This window comes from Trachemys scripta, chromosome 9 (genome assembly GCF_013100865.1).
Source record: "Trachemys scripta elegans isolate TJP31775 chromosome 9, CAS_Tse_1.0, whole genome shotgun sequence".
Classification (NCBI taxonomy): Eukaryota; Metazoa; Chordata; order Testudines; family Emydidae; genus Trachemys; species Trachemys scripta.
Genome location: NC_048306.1, coordinates 80,807,246 through 80,825,002, shown reverse-complemented (window position 1 = coordinate 80,825,002; position 17,757 = coordinate 80,807,246). Strand labels below are relative to the sequence as shown.

The 17,757-nt window shown below is 40.8% G+C and overlaps 1 protein-coding gene across 4 annotated transcripts in view; it reads left to right on the top strand.

The window, feature by feature from the left end:
• VEPH1 (ventricular zone expressed PH domain containing 1) overlaps positions 1-17,757 on the top strand; it is a 143,106-nt gene that overhangs the window by 86,193 nt on the left and 39,156 nt on the right. For 3 of the 4 annotated variants that reach the window (XM_034782302.1, XM_034782301.1, XM_034782303.1), the window contains exon 10: positions 12,230-12,369. The exons of the other annotated variant lie outside the window; for it this stretch is intronic. In XM_034782302.1, the coding sequence (XP_034638193.1) occupies positions 12,230-12,369 (140 nt within the window). The remainder of the gene's footprint in view (positions 1-12,229; positions 12,370-17,757) is intronic. 4 annotated transcript variants of the gene reach the window in all.

The following is a 17,757-nucleotide window of genomic DNA, read 5'->3' as shown; positions in this document are numbered from 1 at the left end:
GCAATTATTTGACCTATGTTATTTCCGCATGTCATAACAGGAGATCATTCAAATTTATACATGTTTTATTCTCTATAAAGCTATTTGTGCATTATTCAGATTTTTTAAAAAACATATCTTCGGTTGATTTTGTGTCAGTTAAGCAGGAATTTGTTGAATTTTTTGGGGGGGGGGTGTTAAATATGCAAAATAGGAAAGAAACAACGAGGAGGATAAGAGGATGTTGCAACAAAGCAGTACAGTTTATCAATAATGGAGAGTACAACAAGTTCCCAAACAATAACACTTGATTTGGGTCATGTCCTTTCCTGGGCTTTTTAAATATAACTGTTAATGTATATTATACACACAAATTAACAAAGAACAGTATTAGATGTAAGTAGCACCCAGTAGATTATGGGCTGGATTCTGTCACCCTTACTCAAGGTGAATTAGAAATAAGGCATACATTTTTAACAATGAAGGTAACTAACTATTGAAACAAACTACTAAGGGCGGTGGTGGATTCTCCATTCCTTGATGTCTTCAAATCAAGAGAGGATGCCTTTATGGAAGATAAGCTTTAGCCAAACACAAGTTATTGGGTTCAACAGAGTAACTGGATGAAATTCTATGGTCTATGTCAGACAGGAGGTCAGATGATTTAATGGTCCCTTCTGGTCTTAAAATCTGTAAATAATACCATATACTGTGAAAAGTCCCATTGATTTCAGTGTGGCTGTTTCTGGAGTAAGGTACTATTTGATGTTGTGAGGGTGGAAACATCTGGCCCTACAGTACTGCAGTTATACAGAATTTAAATTATGTTTTTGTTGACCACAACATAAAATGTGTGTAAACTTCTTAGGGCAAAATATATCCCGTATAGTACTTTCTTGAACATACAGTGTGTACTCCCTTCCTTTACAAAATCTCAGTCTGGTACTTCCAAAACCTGATCACTTGAATTTTCACTTAAGCTGGAAACACATCATTCAAAAGTATCATAAGCAGTGACAGCAGGTGCCCATAACCCATACGGATTTGTTCCAACACTGCTTTATTCCTGCATATCCCTTAATACATTAAACACAAGCTGAACATGATTTCTGCCCAACCCTAATAAATCAGTTCCCTGGTAGAGGGCAGAGCTTCCTGTAGGTCCAGAAGGAACTTCTTGGGAAGGTCTTAGAGAAGCAGTGGTGAAGATCACCACTTAGCAAACTCCCTTATCTAAGCTGTAGTTTTGAATTCTAGAAGTGAGGGCCTGGCTGGCCATCCCTACCTCACATATTTGTTGTATATAATCTAGTTGCCTCTGCTGGTGCTGTAGGTAAAGTTTGTCATCTGTGTGAAAAAGCTTTGCAACAATTTTCATTTTGTCTGTCATTTTCCTTAATTTTTTTAAAAAAATCTGTGTCCCTGAGTCCTAAGGCTAAATTCTTGTCCTGGTTATATGCATGGGACAACCTTGACTTCAGTGGGAATTGCATACAGGGATCCAAATGCAGAATTTATCTCCTAGTATTTAGCAGTTTAAAGGGTTTGTAGAAACGTCTACCTTCCTCACCCCTTTCAGCACCTTGAAAATGCCAATCAACACCCCTCCCCACCATCTTTCTTCTGGTGAGTTTGACAGTGGGTCTAACTCTATTCAAGCCAGTCAAATGGGAATAACTCCATTGAAGTTAGTGGCATTATACCAGTCTAAAACTAGTGTGAAGAGAATCGGGCCCATGTTTCTAACTTTATGTTACTCTTCCTAGCAAGGATGTGAATAATGGATAGTGACTGATCATTCATTCATTCTCTTTGTATCCTGACATGAATAAATAAATAGATTGACCTACCATAAATACATACATACATATGTATTTCTCTGATCTGTTACACTGTGTTTTGACCAAGTTTCTTTACTATTGGTTTGCACACTCCATGTGTATTTCATAATCTTTGCATAGCAGTATTCGTGCTTTACAACATGTGTTTTGCAGACTCCTTATTGATTTATACACTCAGCCAGTAGTATTACTCAACCTCTATGAATTGTAATATTTCTTTATAGGGTATTTCAGAATCCCTGTAATATTGATTTGTACATTGAACTTTACAATCTTAAAGGGACACTCAGGTTGAAAACTGTGGGCTCAGATCCTCAGATGGTATATATTGTTAGTTTACACTAGCTGAGGAGCTGCCCCTATATATTGAACAAACAAACAAAAACAATCACCATTTTCCTCAGCTGTGTTCTCACATTTTGTAGGGTGCAGTGCATTCTGGGGTGTTTAGGCCCAAAGAAGGTTCAGATTTTGAACTGAATCAGTGATCTAATTATTACACCCTAGGGATCGGAGGTGTGGTGGCTAGTGGTTAACGTGCTTGACTACATTCCAGAAGGTCATGGGTTTGCATCTTGCTTGATCTCACATTGAAAGGCCACCTCCAATTCACATAGCTGCAGAATGGGTACCTGATCCATCAGGTTAGGGCAGTCAAAGGTGGCTGGACATGAGGCAGGCCGCCTCAGTAAACTTGTGTATTGTTGGCTATGAAATGGATGTGCCTTAACTACATCAGCCTGAAGAGCAATTGATTCAGGGGAACTTTGATTGGAAATGAAGCTGGATGGCTGGCTTGATTGTGGAGCGGGCCTGAGACCATGGTCAAGTTCAGGGTATGGTTGCAAGTGCTTAAGGTCAAAATAGAACAAAGTTAATGTGTTGGCATGAGTGAATATTTGGAGCTAAGCGCTACATTTTGGTATAGTGCCAGAAGGAAGTCATCTGAAACCTACAAAATTAATTGATTTGGGTTTGCTTCCATTTGGGGTTGAATATTTGGTTCAGTTATTGTTTTGAACCAGTTTACCCATGTTTGCTTCTTTTCCATACCTTATATGCCTTTTAGACATTCCTGTATATTATGTCCATCACTTCACCCTTATTTAACCCTCTGAATTTTTCCTTGAAAATTTTCACCGTATTTATCACATGATTTTACCCTTTATTAAACAAAGCAAAGTAGTTTTCAGCAGCTCATACTTCTCCATATGCTTTGTGATCTTATATATTATCAGTGTTCAAGGATCTTGCTTATCTCAAAGGCCAGATTCCCTGGTCTATAATTTCCTGAGTACTCCCCAGTCCTTTTATTAAGTTTAAGTTTATGTTAGCTAGAATTTCCAGCCACCTCAGTTTCTCTGTAAGTTGAGTGATTAAGAACAGGAGACTCAACATTAACTCCTGGGTACTGTTCACAGACTGTTCATTGACCCTACTGTGTGCCCTTTGAAAGGTCACTTAACCACTTTACCACTCTGTGTCTCTGTTTACTCGTCTGGAAAAATAGGGGTAGTAATGAGTGTAGTAAAGCACTCTGAGATCCCTAGGTTAAAGGTGCTATGCCAGCGGGAAGTATTATCATTCTATTCAGTGTCATGAACTTTCAGAGTAAACTCAATGAGGACTACAGCAAATTAGCTTAGAGCTGAAACTACCTTTATTTCTTTTTAGAAAATTTAGCATTGGGGACTGATTCCTCCAGTCCCTGTGCAAGACTCACAGCCATCTACTGGGCTTACTTTTTAGTCTTATCAATTACCACTTAGGATGATTGCATCTGTGATATTAGTCCCCTTATTTATGCCATTACCATCACCCTTATTCTACACATTTGTGTCATAGGAATTGCCCTAGCAGATCAGACTAGCAATCCATCTAGTGCATACCCTGTCTGTGAAACTGGCCAGTACCAGATGCTTCACATTCCAAGACATCTTTTTCTCTTTTTTTCTCATGCTCTCTCTGCTGTGCCTAACAACTCCTCGCTATACCCATACAACAATTGCAGTTGTCTGTTTACAATTGGTGAAGGAAGGACAATGTTTCCTTTCAGATAATTGATATAATACTACCATTATAGTACCCACATCCCAAATCCTTACAGGTAATTTGTGTGGCAGGTGACCCATCAGAAAGAAAACATTTGAGAGTGCCTATATATGGAGGATATTTTAGAATCTGCACATCTCTGACCAGAGATTAAACTTTTTTTTCCAGGGACAGAGCTTAGGGATTTCTAATGTATCATTCAAAGGCAAGCTTGGTATTGAATTAACATCAAAATCAGATTGGAAATGTAATGCCATTCAATTAAAATATGAAAATATTATAACATTCTGCATATGCTGTGCCAGTTGTAAGTCACTTCTGATTCTTGGTAGTTCTACAGGATAAAATATAAACAGCAAAAATTGTATAGGATTTATGACAGAAATTCCTTAAGGTGGGGGGGGATCTAGTTTGCAGTGCTCTGAACCTAAATCTGGGGGTTGTTATGTTTTATGCTGAATTGAGAGATAATTAGTACCATATGACAGACTAGATGGAAAAGATCACAGCTCCCCTGCAGTGTTTGCCTCTGCACTCTTTTGATAAATTTAAACATGCCATAAGCCAAACATTGATTTAGAACACATGGGCCTCTGCTAATTCACTATGACCACAAAGTTACAGAGACACAGGCCAATGTTTCTAGACATTTTTGCCTATGCCAAAATGCATTAGTTGGCATCATATTATTTGGGACTAGTATTAAGTCCCAGACTCCTCCAAAATCTAAAAATGTATGCACTGTGAAAACTGAAGTGTTAATATACAGAATGGCTTTGTTGTGGGCATTGATTGTGGTCATCAGGTTTCAGTGGAATCCCAGCTCTGCAAGGATTGTAATAGGAGCACTAACACACTCCTGCCTGCACAGATGTGTGATCATAGTGAAAAGTAGCAAATCAAGTGCATGTTCATTCTAGTACAGTAATTGGAACCATTAATTTAAACATAGGAAATGAACTAATCTCTAGGTGGATCTTGCCTGGCAATGGGCTAATTCCCTGTGAGGGGTTTTGGGCACTGTGCTGCGAAGGAAACAGGAATTTTGGCTGCTGGGAGGTGAGTTAGATCTGGACTCTTAGGAGGAGCAAGTACTGATGCAACCAGCCTCCCCATTGACTGGAACTATACTTCTCCCCCAGCCAGCATGGCTGGGATAACCTGCTTGCTCCTGCTACTAGTTCTTGACCCCTCCCTTGGCTCATGGACAAGATGGGGTAAGGCAGGTTTCACTGAAAGGTAAGGCAGGAGTTAGGGAGGAACTGGCACCAAGTCCAGAGTGGAGAGGGCCTGGGGCTTAAAGGAAGGAAGGTGGATCCAGCAGCCCTTTGGAAGAAGGGGAGGGTTTCTGTTGCAGAGAAGATGGGAGTGTGATGAGGCTATGGAACTGTGAGAGCTCTTGCTTCCTTTAGGAGCGGAACAGGAAGGGAATCAGACTGTAATCAGGAGAAAGAAAACACAGTCAGCAAAGATGTTCCTCAAAGGGAGTCCAAACAAGCTAATGTAAGCAGCAACAACAACAAAACAGCAGACTCTCCCAGTCTGGGATGCAAACCAACCCTAGGCCTCGGGGTCCTCTCTCTATCTCCATCAGCAATGAGTCCTGCTGTTCCCCACTGGCTTTGGGTAGATGCTCTTTTGAGCTGGTTCATCATTATAAATAGAAATCAGATAAACATTCTTCAGCTTTGAAGATGGGACCCTGCAACAAAGATGCCTTTTCACTGCCTGTTTCTACTTGGTATGCAATTGACGTAGATTTTCAGTATAATGGGGCGTGGGGAAGGGGGGGGGGAGGAAAAAGCATTATAAAACTATACAGATCCATATGTTTCCAGATGTCGCTTTTGCCATTCATATTCAGAGAACCAAGTTTACTACACTAAAAGCTGAGTTTGCCCTTCTGGATGTCAATATAACCATATCTTCTCCAGGAACATTTCAAGTGAGTATACTGGAGGTGAAATATCTCTGCCTCAGTTGTGACAACACACAATAATCTGCCAAACTGAAAAACTGCTAGTGCTCAAAATCAAGATGAAGAACAAAGGGCCTCTCTTGAGGATGACATTTAAAAATTCCCTTTTCCCTTATTCTTTTCTAAAAATGTATTCTATTGTTTCCATCTTCAGAACAAAAGAAATGAGATAGGTAAAGGAAAGCAGTGAAGGGGAAAATGGTTTAAAACTGAAGTTTTGAAAAATTTCACTGCTTATGGTTGCTTCTGTTTCCTTGTTAAAGACTTGATCCTGCAAACACATATGTACATAAATGAAATTTACTCATCAGAGTAAAGTTAAACTACTGGGACTATTCACATGAAGTTATGCATGTACATAGGTGTTTGCAAGATCAGTGTCTAGTATTATCTAATCCAATGACCAGTTAAACTGAGGTAAATATCAAGCAGTGACTCTAATGACCTTACATTGCTAACTTCTTTTGCTTTTTTTCCCTAGCCCAGTCACTGAATGATTAATTATGTTAAAAACTGTAATATCTCTGCTCCCGTGTCTTGCAAAAACAAAATGGTGGTTATTGCTTTGCTAACAGTTTGAGATCTTCAGACAGATGTGGTGAGAAGTACGTTTTGACTGGGGTTAGTGGGCCTGGCTTAATGTAGCTTTGCTGTTGCACTGAGTTATGACATATATTTACAGACTGATCCCCATTGAAGTCAATGGAGAGTTTCCCCATTTGCTTCAGTGGGAGTTGGGTTAGGTCTTTAATTTTTCCCTTCGATATCCTTTATTGTTGTCGTTTTGGTTCATCAATTATTTCTGTTTCTATTGCCTCTGTATATGTGTTTCAAATAGTGTTAAATCCATTATTCCTACATCTCTTGGTCTAGCTGTTTGAACCAAAATCCTTTACATATATGAGCATGCCTCTACCCAGAGAAAAGGGTCCCATACTCTTTAATTTGAGGGGGGGGTTATTAATATGAATGTGACATAACTGACAGCCATTCAGCTGTTCAGTCTAATACATAAAATACTCACCAGTAAAATTTTATATGTATAAGTTTCTCGTAAAATGAATCAAAACTATGGGATTGTCCTCACTGCAGGGTTCACTCAGGCTTTTATTTGGGTGTTGTACCTAACCCAGCTTCCATCCACACACACAACTTCTCACTAAGTGTGGTGCTGCTTACACTAGAACTACGTGTCCAGACTGGGATATAGGTTAACACCAGAGTGCTGCTTACACTTGGGCTGATAACCCACTCACTTTGCTGTGTGGATGCAGGCTAAATCCCTTGAGTGCTGTCCTCTAAAGCCTTCCCACAATTCCTGTCCCAAAGGCAGACAAGTTCTCAATTCATTGGGAAAGAATCACATCTTACTCATCTTACTGTAGCACTAAGAACACCAGAAGTCCCCCAGACATCACCCCAGATGTCCTTACATCTGTGAGCACAGCAGCACCGTAACTGCAGTGGAGTGACTTTGCAGGGTGGTGGCTCATAGCCATGTTAGACCAACCTGGGCACTCACAACCAAGTGCTGATCACCAAACTAATTCTGCAGTGAGGATGTACCCTATGTCATGTTGTCTTGTCCCTGACCTTTCCCCTCCCTTCCAATGCAGTGTCTTTTGGCCTAACAACAAATACATGGAATCTTAAACAATCTTGTCTCAAGTATATATTAACTTATCATCTATCCTCCAACTCCTTGAGCCAGTGTTCTTAAAATAGCCATATGATAAGTCAGTCTCTGCTGTGAATCGTCTGGGTTTTTTCACAGTAACAGCTTTTAAGAATCAATTTAGTATAGAGGTGTCTGTAGAGTCACTAATCTAAAGGTTGAGTTGATGTTTCCATAAACTTGGATTTAGGTCAGCTGGGGCAGGTTATTAAGAGAGCTGGAGGTTGGTTCAAATTGCTAAAAATTTCCTTTCTATTTTTAGAAGTGACAATTAGTTTTATAGTGTTAAACTAGTTCTAGTATAAATCAGTTTCAGGGGTTTTAAAATATAAGATAATGATATCATCAAGGAAATTTGTTACTTTTCCCCTTCCTTTTTCCATTACGCATTTTTGGCCAATTATTTTAAAGAGATGCAGAGACATCTTTGCTGTATTAGCACTTCATTGCTTTAAATAACATCAAAAGAAAGTTAATCCTGGCATTTGGCGTGACTCTGATTTGTTAAATGTTGGGCGAATTGCTTCAAAACTATTACCTGTTGTTGACAAGGATCACATGTGTATTGTTGTATCTCACTGATAATATGCAGTTTAGGGACAAACTTGTCATCTTCATCAGTGCAAAGCCAGAGTGAATTGTTTGGAGTCTTCATGTGGGGAACAACCTAAGAACTGAGCAAGCAGTGTTCACCTCCCCTCCATGGGCAGGGCAGGGGTAGCCCTTCATCTTCTCCACAGATTCTTTTCCAGTCCAGGCATTGGAATAGAGGCTGAGCCTTCTGCACACTCACTGCACGTGTGTTTGTAGGAACCTCCTCGTGATAGACATCCATCCCTCCACTGACTCTCTCTCTTACCGCCTACATATTGGACTATGCCGCTCTGCCATGAAGACCAGTTTTACCATGAGCATGGGATATGAAATATCCCTGTTTCCTGCTCCCACTGCCCCTCACAGCAGAATCACTGATTCCTCTGTTTTGTGGACATGATATCCTTGGATGCACTTACTGTAAATGAATACAGAACAATATCATTCTCAAGCACATTTCTCCCCATGCTTCAGTTCACCTACTTTGTACTGGTGATAAAAGAAGCTTTTTGCTCAGGTGTGTTTGTATCTTATTAACATGGGAATGCAAAACTTTGTCACTGTGTTATGCATATCTGCAATTGATTTATTTTAGACCCTTCTACATTATTTTGTAAGCATCCCCTCCTGCCTAACCTAATAAGTATATTTAGAGTAAAATATCCTATTAAGTAACCAAAGCCTGCTCTCAGTTGCTACGTGTACACAGATGCAAATACACTGACTTGATCTGGATGATCGTGACTATTCTTAAATTGAAGAGCTGTGAGTGAGAGCAGATTTTGGTCTGTTGGGTCAAACATATCTCTGTAGTAATGCCACTGACGTCAGTAGGAATTATACCCTAGATACCTTTGATTCATGGTGCTTTTCAAAGCATCACAGTGATAGGACTGGGGTAAGTGTCCAATTTAGTATATGTACAGCTCAGTTGGGAAGTCACAGAATTCCTTAACAACTAATCTTTTTCAGAGGTATAGCCAAATATGGAAGTCATAAGCAATTTGATAGCTACATAGATCTAAAACTGATAGAGGACAGAGCTGAAGTTGCAGCAAGGCAAACTCCAGATCCTGAGATGATGAAACCTTATGAATTATGTGGGACATTAGACATCTGGATAGTGAGAAAGTCTGAGTCTCTGGATCTGGAAATTTTAACCCAAATTTGTTCATCTGTATTCATTGTGTGCAGGTGCTTTACAAGCAAAAGTGTATTTTGGTAATAAATTGTCTAACATGAATGTCACACAAATACTTATAAACTATGTATCTATAATATAAAGGTAAAAAGTAACTCTCATTATGAGATGGAATGGGCCGTCTATTGGTTAGAGCAGGAGTATGAAAGCACACAGGTTCTGTCCCAGGCTATTAAGGGTATGTCTATACTACACACCGGATCAGTGGCCAGCCGGGGTCGATTTATCTCATCTAGTCTAGACATGATAAATTGACCCCCGAGCGCTCTCCTGTCCACCCCTGTACTCCAGCGCCATGAGAGGTGCAGGCAGAGTCAACGGGGGAGCTACGTTATTCACATAGCTGAAGTTGCGTAACTTAGATCAATCCTCTCCCCTCCCCATCCCAGTGTATGGACAAATCCCTGCATATCAAATTCTACCATCATTGTAAATGAGTGGAGAAGTCCAATTTGATTGTACTTTACACTCAGTTGGCACAGACATAACTAACCAAGGTGAAGCGCCATGGAGAATTAGACCCTCTAAGACCTACCTTATTAAAAATGTCTTTGTTTGAATATTGCTTAATCTTGGAGAGAGGGTTCATACAGATGGGATTTAAATTGTGCAAAATCATCCCCCGTTTTGCCAACCTTTACTCAATTATTCATCAGCATCAATGGGCATTGCATGCACAGAATGATTGCTGGATGGGTCCACTGACTGAATAAGAAATCTCAGGGCCAGATTCCCCATTACATTATGGCTCCTTTGTGATACTCCAGTGTGAAGGGACCATAAGGCTTTTAGGTCTGGCCTCTGGGAATTCCACCAACATAGTGGAAATCTCCAGGTGGTGTAGAGTCATCTCCCCTTTGCCATCTCCAGAGCAGAGGCATAAGAGATTATAGATGGGGAGGATCAGGATGTAGAATGAGCATGTTTGATCTGGCTATTCCCAGCTGCTGAAATGGCCTCTCAGGATGATACGCAACTGGGCATAAGTTAAAGCACCATCAGAGTTGCTCTTGTTTACACTGGGGGCCTGGCTGTTCCCACCAGCCATTCTATCAATGGGTGAAGTGCAAAGATGGTGGAAAGTCACAGCTGTGGCCTGCATTTTTGCATTGAGCTTAGCACAGCCAGGACAGATAATTCAACCTTCAACAAGGCCTCCAAGTCAACATTTTGCAAAAATGGAAACACACATCTAAAGGGTGCTGCCATTCCAGTTAAACCTAGCATAAATATGATCAGAATCACGCTATAATATATTATGCAGTGCATACAGCCTTCTGTATTAAGAACATCACACTGAGGGTGTTTTCAAGTTGCATGTCACCACCATGGTTTGTTTATAGATAACTAATATGAATGTGGTTGAGAAAAATATACAAAGCCAATACTGGTTTCAATAGAAAAACATGAGTGAGCAATGAGAGTCCGTGAAAAATAAAAACACCCTCTCTATTTTGATTGTACGTAACCTTGCAACCAGCCAATCAAGCTGTGACCTTTGGAGAGAGTCTGTCTGTTCCAGTGAGGAGATCTAATCTCCATTCCAAGTGTTGGTTTGATGTTTTTACACCTATGAATGTATAGATGTTTCTGCAAACTTTTCCACGTCATTTAATTTATCAACCTTTAAATGCTAAACCACCCCCAAAACTAAAATTTTCCATTATTTTTTCTATGAAAATATTTGTATTTGCACTAATGTCAGTGATGTCTAGAGGTTAGAGCAAAGGACTGCCTCTGCCACTGTCTGACAGCAAGTCACGCTGTAAAATGATGGTACAATAATTTCCTATCTCACTTGGGTGCTGCGACTCTTAATTAGTGAATATTTGCAAAGTGCTTTGAGATCCTGAGTTGGAAGGTGATATTTAAGAGCAATGTGTTATTATGAAGATTATTTTATATACACTTGATGAGAAGTGACATTTATAGAGCCTGAAGTCCTTTTAAACTGATGACAGACTCCGAATGCCAAATTGCTCAGTGAACCCTGAATAATACTGCTCTTATTGTAACTTTTAGGATGACTGTATTAAGTACTGCTGTATAATAAACATGTGGCATGCATATTGGTATTGTAAATATATTTAATTCTTTTGTGGCTTTCAGTCAATCTATTCAGTGACCGAGTGAGTTGAGTAACACTGCTCTAGCCAATGACTAATGGTGCAGCTTTCCTTTTTGAAAGGGAAAGTCCTGAATTCATTATTTTGGGCATAACCCCTATTGAAATCAGTTTTTGCCTGAGTAAGGCCTGGGTGAGAGCTGCATAAACTTGGACCAGAAGTGAAGTCTCACTTGGTTGCTACCTAACATGGGATGCTCTTTCAACCAACTCTTTTAAATAAGAATGAGTTGTGAACAGTTTTAATATATTCATCTGTTTTAATAAGCAAGCCTATGAGTGTAAAATACAAGCTTCAGCGCATTATTTAACAAAAAGGAAGCGATACACACTAAAGGCCCAACTCTGCCCTGTGGAGTCAGCGATAAATGGCTATATAAGGTGCAAAACAGTGGAGTTTTATATGTGCAGTGGGTGAAATATAGTCCTGTGCACAGGATCAGTACAGGGCCTATGCACCACTTATTGTGGCTTATATTCAATTTAACTGGTACATTGCCTATGTGCTGACCCTCTGAGCAGTGCTGAATTTCACCCATTTTGAGTTTTAGAGACAACTAATGATACTGACTAAATGAATATCTACTCTTATCTGGATAAAAACCATTGAAATGTGAGAAAGTGAAAAATATAATTTAAAATGTGAAGACATAATTGGTATATTTCAAATATGAAAATAATGGTTTCCTATAGCCAGAAGCATTGCATGTTTAAGTGTAAAGTAATATCGGGTAGATAAATCTCTTAAGTAGTTGATGTTAATATTATGTATATTTGTTTCTAGATACTGTTAGAAGTTGTGTAGCAAAGCTGTTCTTCAGCTGCCCCCTGAAGGGTCATTACTGCCTATACAGTAAATCCAGTTTTACTCTCATCAGCCGACAGCCTCAGCTATGGATCCATATCATGTTTCTCTTTCAGCAGGTGTGTGCAATACATATAAGTAGTGGCACCTCAATAAACTGTACATGAAAAAACAATGTTTTAATGGTAACCCATTTAGATATGTTTATCATCTCCATCACTGTTAGTGTACGTGTGTATGTCCTTTGAATTCCCCCTTCTGATTTCTCAGAAGTGGACAGAGTTACTTATAAGCTCTCCACTATCCAGTGCTTTGCAGTAGACTGGCATAATGTTGTATGACAGAGTATGTGCTTTCTGTTAAATATAACAAATTTAAGATGTCCATATGAAATTAAGAAATCTGAAGAACAAACATTAGACCAAAACATGTCATCCTTATTCAGGCAAAACTCCCATTAAAGTCAAGACCCGATTCTGCTTCCGTGGAAATTAATAGGCAAACTTCAGCTGAGTTATGTGGAAGTAGAGTCAGGTCTATAGACTTCAATAAGCCTTGGAGATGATCAGCACCCCTTAATCAAAACTCCCAGAGGGCAAGTAAGATCATCAGGATTTGATCAGTGTTGTTCACCTATTGATTAAGATGATTCTTTTGATGATTATATTAAATATATTTCCACATAAAGACCATTAATTGATCATGCTTATCTGGAATGAATATATCTCATGCTTATCTGGAATGATCTATATCTAGATGAGAGATTTTGAATAATATAAAGTTATAAAAGAAAAACAAATCTGCATTCCCAGTTCAAGATGAATCATGATGTTTTTCTTGTATTCGTAATAAAAAAAATCAGCTTCTCATAAACTATATATAGTAGTTAAAGATGCAGCATGCCCAATGTTATTGCAATGTTAGTAATTAGAGGTGGAAAAGACCTATTAGATCATTGGGTCAAATCTCTCCGCAAGTGCAAGGCATAGTGACATAGAGGATAGATCAGATATTAAACTAATGCTACCCTTGATCTTGGCTAAATGTTTACCACGGGAATATTCAAACCCATATGGTACTGTAAATTGGTTGATTTAACAGATCAAGATACTCCTACATGTTGTATGATGTCCTAGAAATAAGTACCCAAAAGATCAGAAAAATGCAAATGAGAAGTAAGAACATTTTGATTTAACTCTTTCATTTCAAGTAGTCATACCAGCGAGCAGATTACTGTACCACCAGTGAGCTGAGCCCTCCCTGCCAGCTCCAGTCTAAATTCAGCACTGAGAAGTGATCTGTGCTGTGGCAGCCAGCAGGTCACTAGGGCCTAATGGGGTAAACCCACCAATGTCACAGCTGTATAGTTTAGCAGGGTATGGCAAAGTACAATACCACCCACTGCCACTACGATTTGGAGCTGCTTCCTCCCCTAAAGGGGTAGAGCTGGGTGCCACTGAGGAATTACCACCCTGCAGGACATAGACCACAGGTGGCTGAGGGAGAGACACAGAGCAGGGAACACGGGTTTCTTAGGTCTTCTACAGCAGAGTACATGACTGTTTGCACATGCTTCCTTCAGCACATGGGTTCAAATAGCAGGGTGGAAGCTACAGAGTGGGGATAGAGGGTTTGTTATGTGAGGCTATTTCAAATCACAATCACATGCCCTCTGCTGCCTCTGTTCCTGCTTTTCCACACCTAGAGGATGCTGGGGGGAGGGTGTGGATGGGTGGGTGTTCTGCTTTGGTGGGGATGTGGGGAGGGGAGGGTCTGAGCCAGGTGATGATGGTTGTTGGGTAGGAGGGGGAAGAATTCTGAACCTTGGGATGGGTTCTGAGCTTGTCGTGGAGATGTTTGTTTATATTCTGAGCCTATGGGAGAAGGTTCAGGGCTAAGCATGTTTAAAGTCAAGCACATGCCTAGGAGCTTGGCTGGATTGGGGCTTAAGTGCTCACCCTGCAAAGATCTGGGAGCAACTAAGCCACTGAGCAAGGGGCAAACTGTTGTCTGCCCCAGCTGGACTATGTAGAGCCCAGGAGGAGAAAAGAAGAAATGTGATCTGCTGGCTTTTAAGGGTCTGGTTCTTTCTTGAAAGTAGGGAAGGAAAAGGGAGAGACACTAGCATTTGAGGGGCAGAGAGAGAATTCAAGGGAAAGAGGGAAGGTAAAAGGGGAGAAGAGGAAGGGGGACAGAGAGAAATAGGAAAGAGAAGACCAAACAAGTTAAAAAATAAAGGGGGGTAAACAAGAAGTTGAAGAAAGAGACTGAATTTGTAAAGTCTTTTAAGGAAAAAGAAAAGGTGAAAGAGTGGCCTCAGGGAGAAATAACCTGAATACAATGGTGCAAGATAGAAAAATGAGAGCAAGGAAAATAGCTGATGAAAAAGATCAGAAAAGATGTATTGAAATACATGAGAATGAGCAGAGAAGGAAGAGCACATACTAGGAGAGTAAACAGTCTATTTCTTTATTAACATATACAGTCTGATGCCAAAAACACACCATCTTGCTGGATATTAACAAAATGACTTCAGTCCTCTCTTTCTCTCTGTTGTATATTTTGAATCAATTGTAGTGATTTCATCTTTGATTCCACCTTTATTTCCTCTTGCTTAACATTTTCCTCATAATTTTTCTTTTTTAAAACTTCTTGCTTTAACCCTTTCACCAAGATTACATTGCACTTTGGCCTGACCCTTTCAGTCTTTTATTGAGCTAGGACAATAAGCGTTGCAATATTTCCCATCTCAACAGATTTCCCATCCCTGTTCCTCTACCCCTTCTGTCTGCATTCTGTTCCTCATCTCTCTTTCTCTCTCCTTTTTTTTTTCTTTTTTTTTTTTAAATACCTCCTCATCCCCCTTTGGAGCCTCACCTCATTTAGAACTCCTGGACCATGACCTCTCCAGTTACACTTTGGCTTTAATGTGTTTTTCACTTTCCTGTCTTGGGTAATTGCATTGGTTAAATTAAAAATGCTGTTGCCAAGCTGACACCCTTAAATTTTGGCTCATCTCAGTCATAGCTGCTCATATACTGATGCTGTTCCTTATCTGTTTATTCTCTCCACATTTTTGATGATTAATCTTCTATGGCGGGGTGGGCAAACTTTTTGGCCTGAGGGCCACATCGAGGAATAGAAATTGTATGGAGGGCCATGAATGTTAACAAAATTGGAGTTGGGGTGTGGGAGGGAGTGTGGGCTCTGGGGTGGGGCAGGGGATGAGGAGTTTGGGGTGTAGGAGGGTGCTATGGGCTGAGACTGAGGAATTTGGAGGGCAGGAGGGGGATCAGGGATGGGGAAGGGGTGAGGGAAGGGGTGCAGGTTCCGGCTGGGGGTGCGGGCTCTGGGGTGGGGCTGGGGATGAGAGGTTTGGGGTGCAGGAAGGTGCTCTGGGTTGGGATCGAGGGGCTTGGAGAGAGGGAGGGGGATCAGGGCTGGGCTTGGGGCATGAGGAGAGGCTCAGGGGATGCAGGATCCGAGCAGCACTTACCTCAAACAGCTCCCGGAAGCAGTGGCATGTCCCTTCTCTGGCTCCTATGCAGAGGCACGGCCAGGCGGCTCTGCACACGGCTCTGCACGCTGCCCTGTCTGCAGGCACCGCCCTGCAGCTCCCATTGGAGCATGTAGGAGCCAGAGCGTGGCCATGCCGTAGCTTCTGGGAGCCGCGTGGTGAGGCCCATGACCCTGCGCCCCAGCTGTAGTTTGCCCACCCCTGTTCTATGGGCTGTTGTGTAGTGTGCAAGTATTTTTTGTTAACTTCTGGAATATACTCCATCTATACTATGCTAGAAACTCACAAGACTACATTCTTCCATCTATGCACAGGAAGTCCCACGTGTAACCCCTTATGTATCCAGAAGAGAATAGGAGTACTTGTGGCACCTTAGAGACGAACAAATTTATTAGAGCATAAGCTTTTGGGGGCTACTGCCCACTTCTTCGGATGCATATAGAGTAGAACATATATTGAGGATATATATATATATATATATATATAATTTCAGTGAGACATATATATATATCTCCTCAATATATGTTCTACTCTATATGCATCCGAAGAAGTGGGCAGTAGCCCCCAAAAGCTTATGCTCTAATAAATTTGTTCGTCTCTAAGGTGCCACAAGTACTCCTGTTCTTTTTGCGGATACAGACTAACACGGCTGCTACTCTGAAACCAGAAGAGAATAGATCCCTGAACGTATAGAGCTCATCATGAGTCACCTTTCACACCCATTCTGGGGGGAAAGGGGCATAAAGCATTCCCCTGCATGGGCCATCTCCATCCGGTCTGTGTGCGTATGTGAGAGCAGCTGCTGCAGGGAAAGCTGCTCACACTCCCATGCAGGTATACAGGTAGTAGACAGGCAGGATTGCAACAATAAGTGGGGTCTTGGCTCTGCCTCTCCAAGGCACTGGCTGGCAGAGCTGAGCCGGGCTAGAAGGGGATGTAAACTCTGCTAGGACCAGAATATTTCCCTCTTGGAGCAAGGGGGCAGCAGGGACTGAATGGTGACTTTGCACTGGAGTTGGAGGTGTAATTTCAGTGAGACATACCTGTGATTGAGCTAATGTGCTAAAAAGGAGTGTAGCTGTGGCAGCACGAACAGGAGGAGGGGCTAGCCGCCCTGAGCACAAACCCATCATCTCAGATGAGATCATACTCAGGGTGGCTAGCCCCTTCTGCCGCTTGCACTACCAGGGCTACAGTCTATTTTTAGCATTCTGGTGCAATTAGAACTAGTACAAGTATGTCTCCTTGTGATGGAAATTACACTTTCCAGCTCTTGTGTAAACACCTCAGAGTCTCATTCTGTCCCTGGTGTGCTCCTGGGGCAGTGAAATTCCACATTGCCCCTTCCTGGAGGCTTGTGGTAACACCATGATCTAGTCCTTATTTCCCTAGGAATTTGTTCGTTTTTTTTTTTTTTACCATCTTTTATGTCTATGGCTTTGTTTCTGTTCTGAATTACTGGTTAATATTGGGGTCCTTGAAGCTTTATTCTTTTATTGCTTTTGAAGTAGTTGTAGTAAAAATTACTGCTGAACATCTAGAGCCTGATTCTGGTGCCAGTGAGTCCACAGCAATACTCCCATTGGCTTCAGACGTGCAGGATCAAGTCAGTAACATTTGGTTTTGTGTCCTTGCAAATACATTGTACACATAGCAGTTTATATGCCCTTCTGTGAAAAAATGATGATTCTTATTATGTTGTATTCTCTGTTCAAACCTATTGTACAGTAACATGGAGTTTGATGTATCGTAATTTACACTTTTTCATTTGTTTGAAACTCTAAATGCTTTTACATACTGTGTGTAACCATTTTTAAATTAAATATCTTGCTAAATTCATCCCTGGTGTAACTCCATTGAAGGCAGTGGAACTGCACAAGGCATGAATTTGGCAGAAAATATATTTATAATGTGTTAGCTAATTTACCTAATTTAGTTAATTATTAACTATAAAAAGTCCTTTTTGACCCAGATCCAAGGAATTCCATGA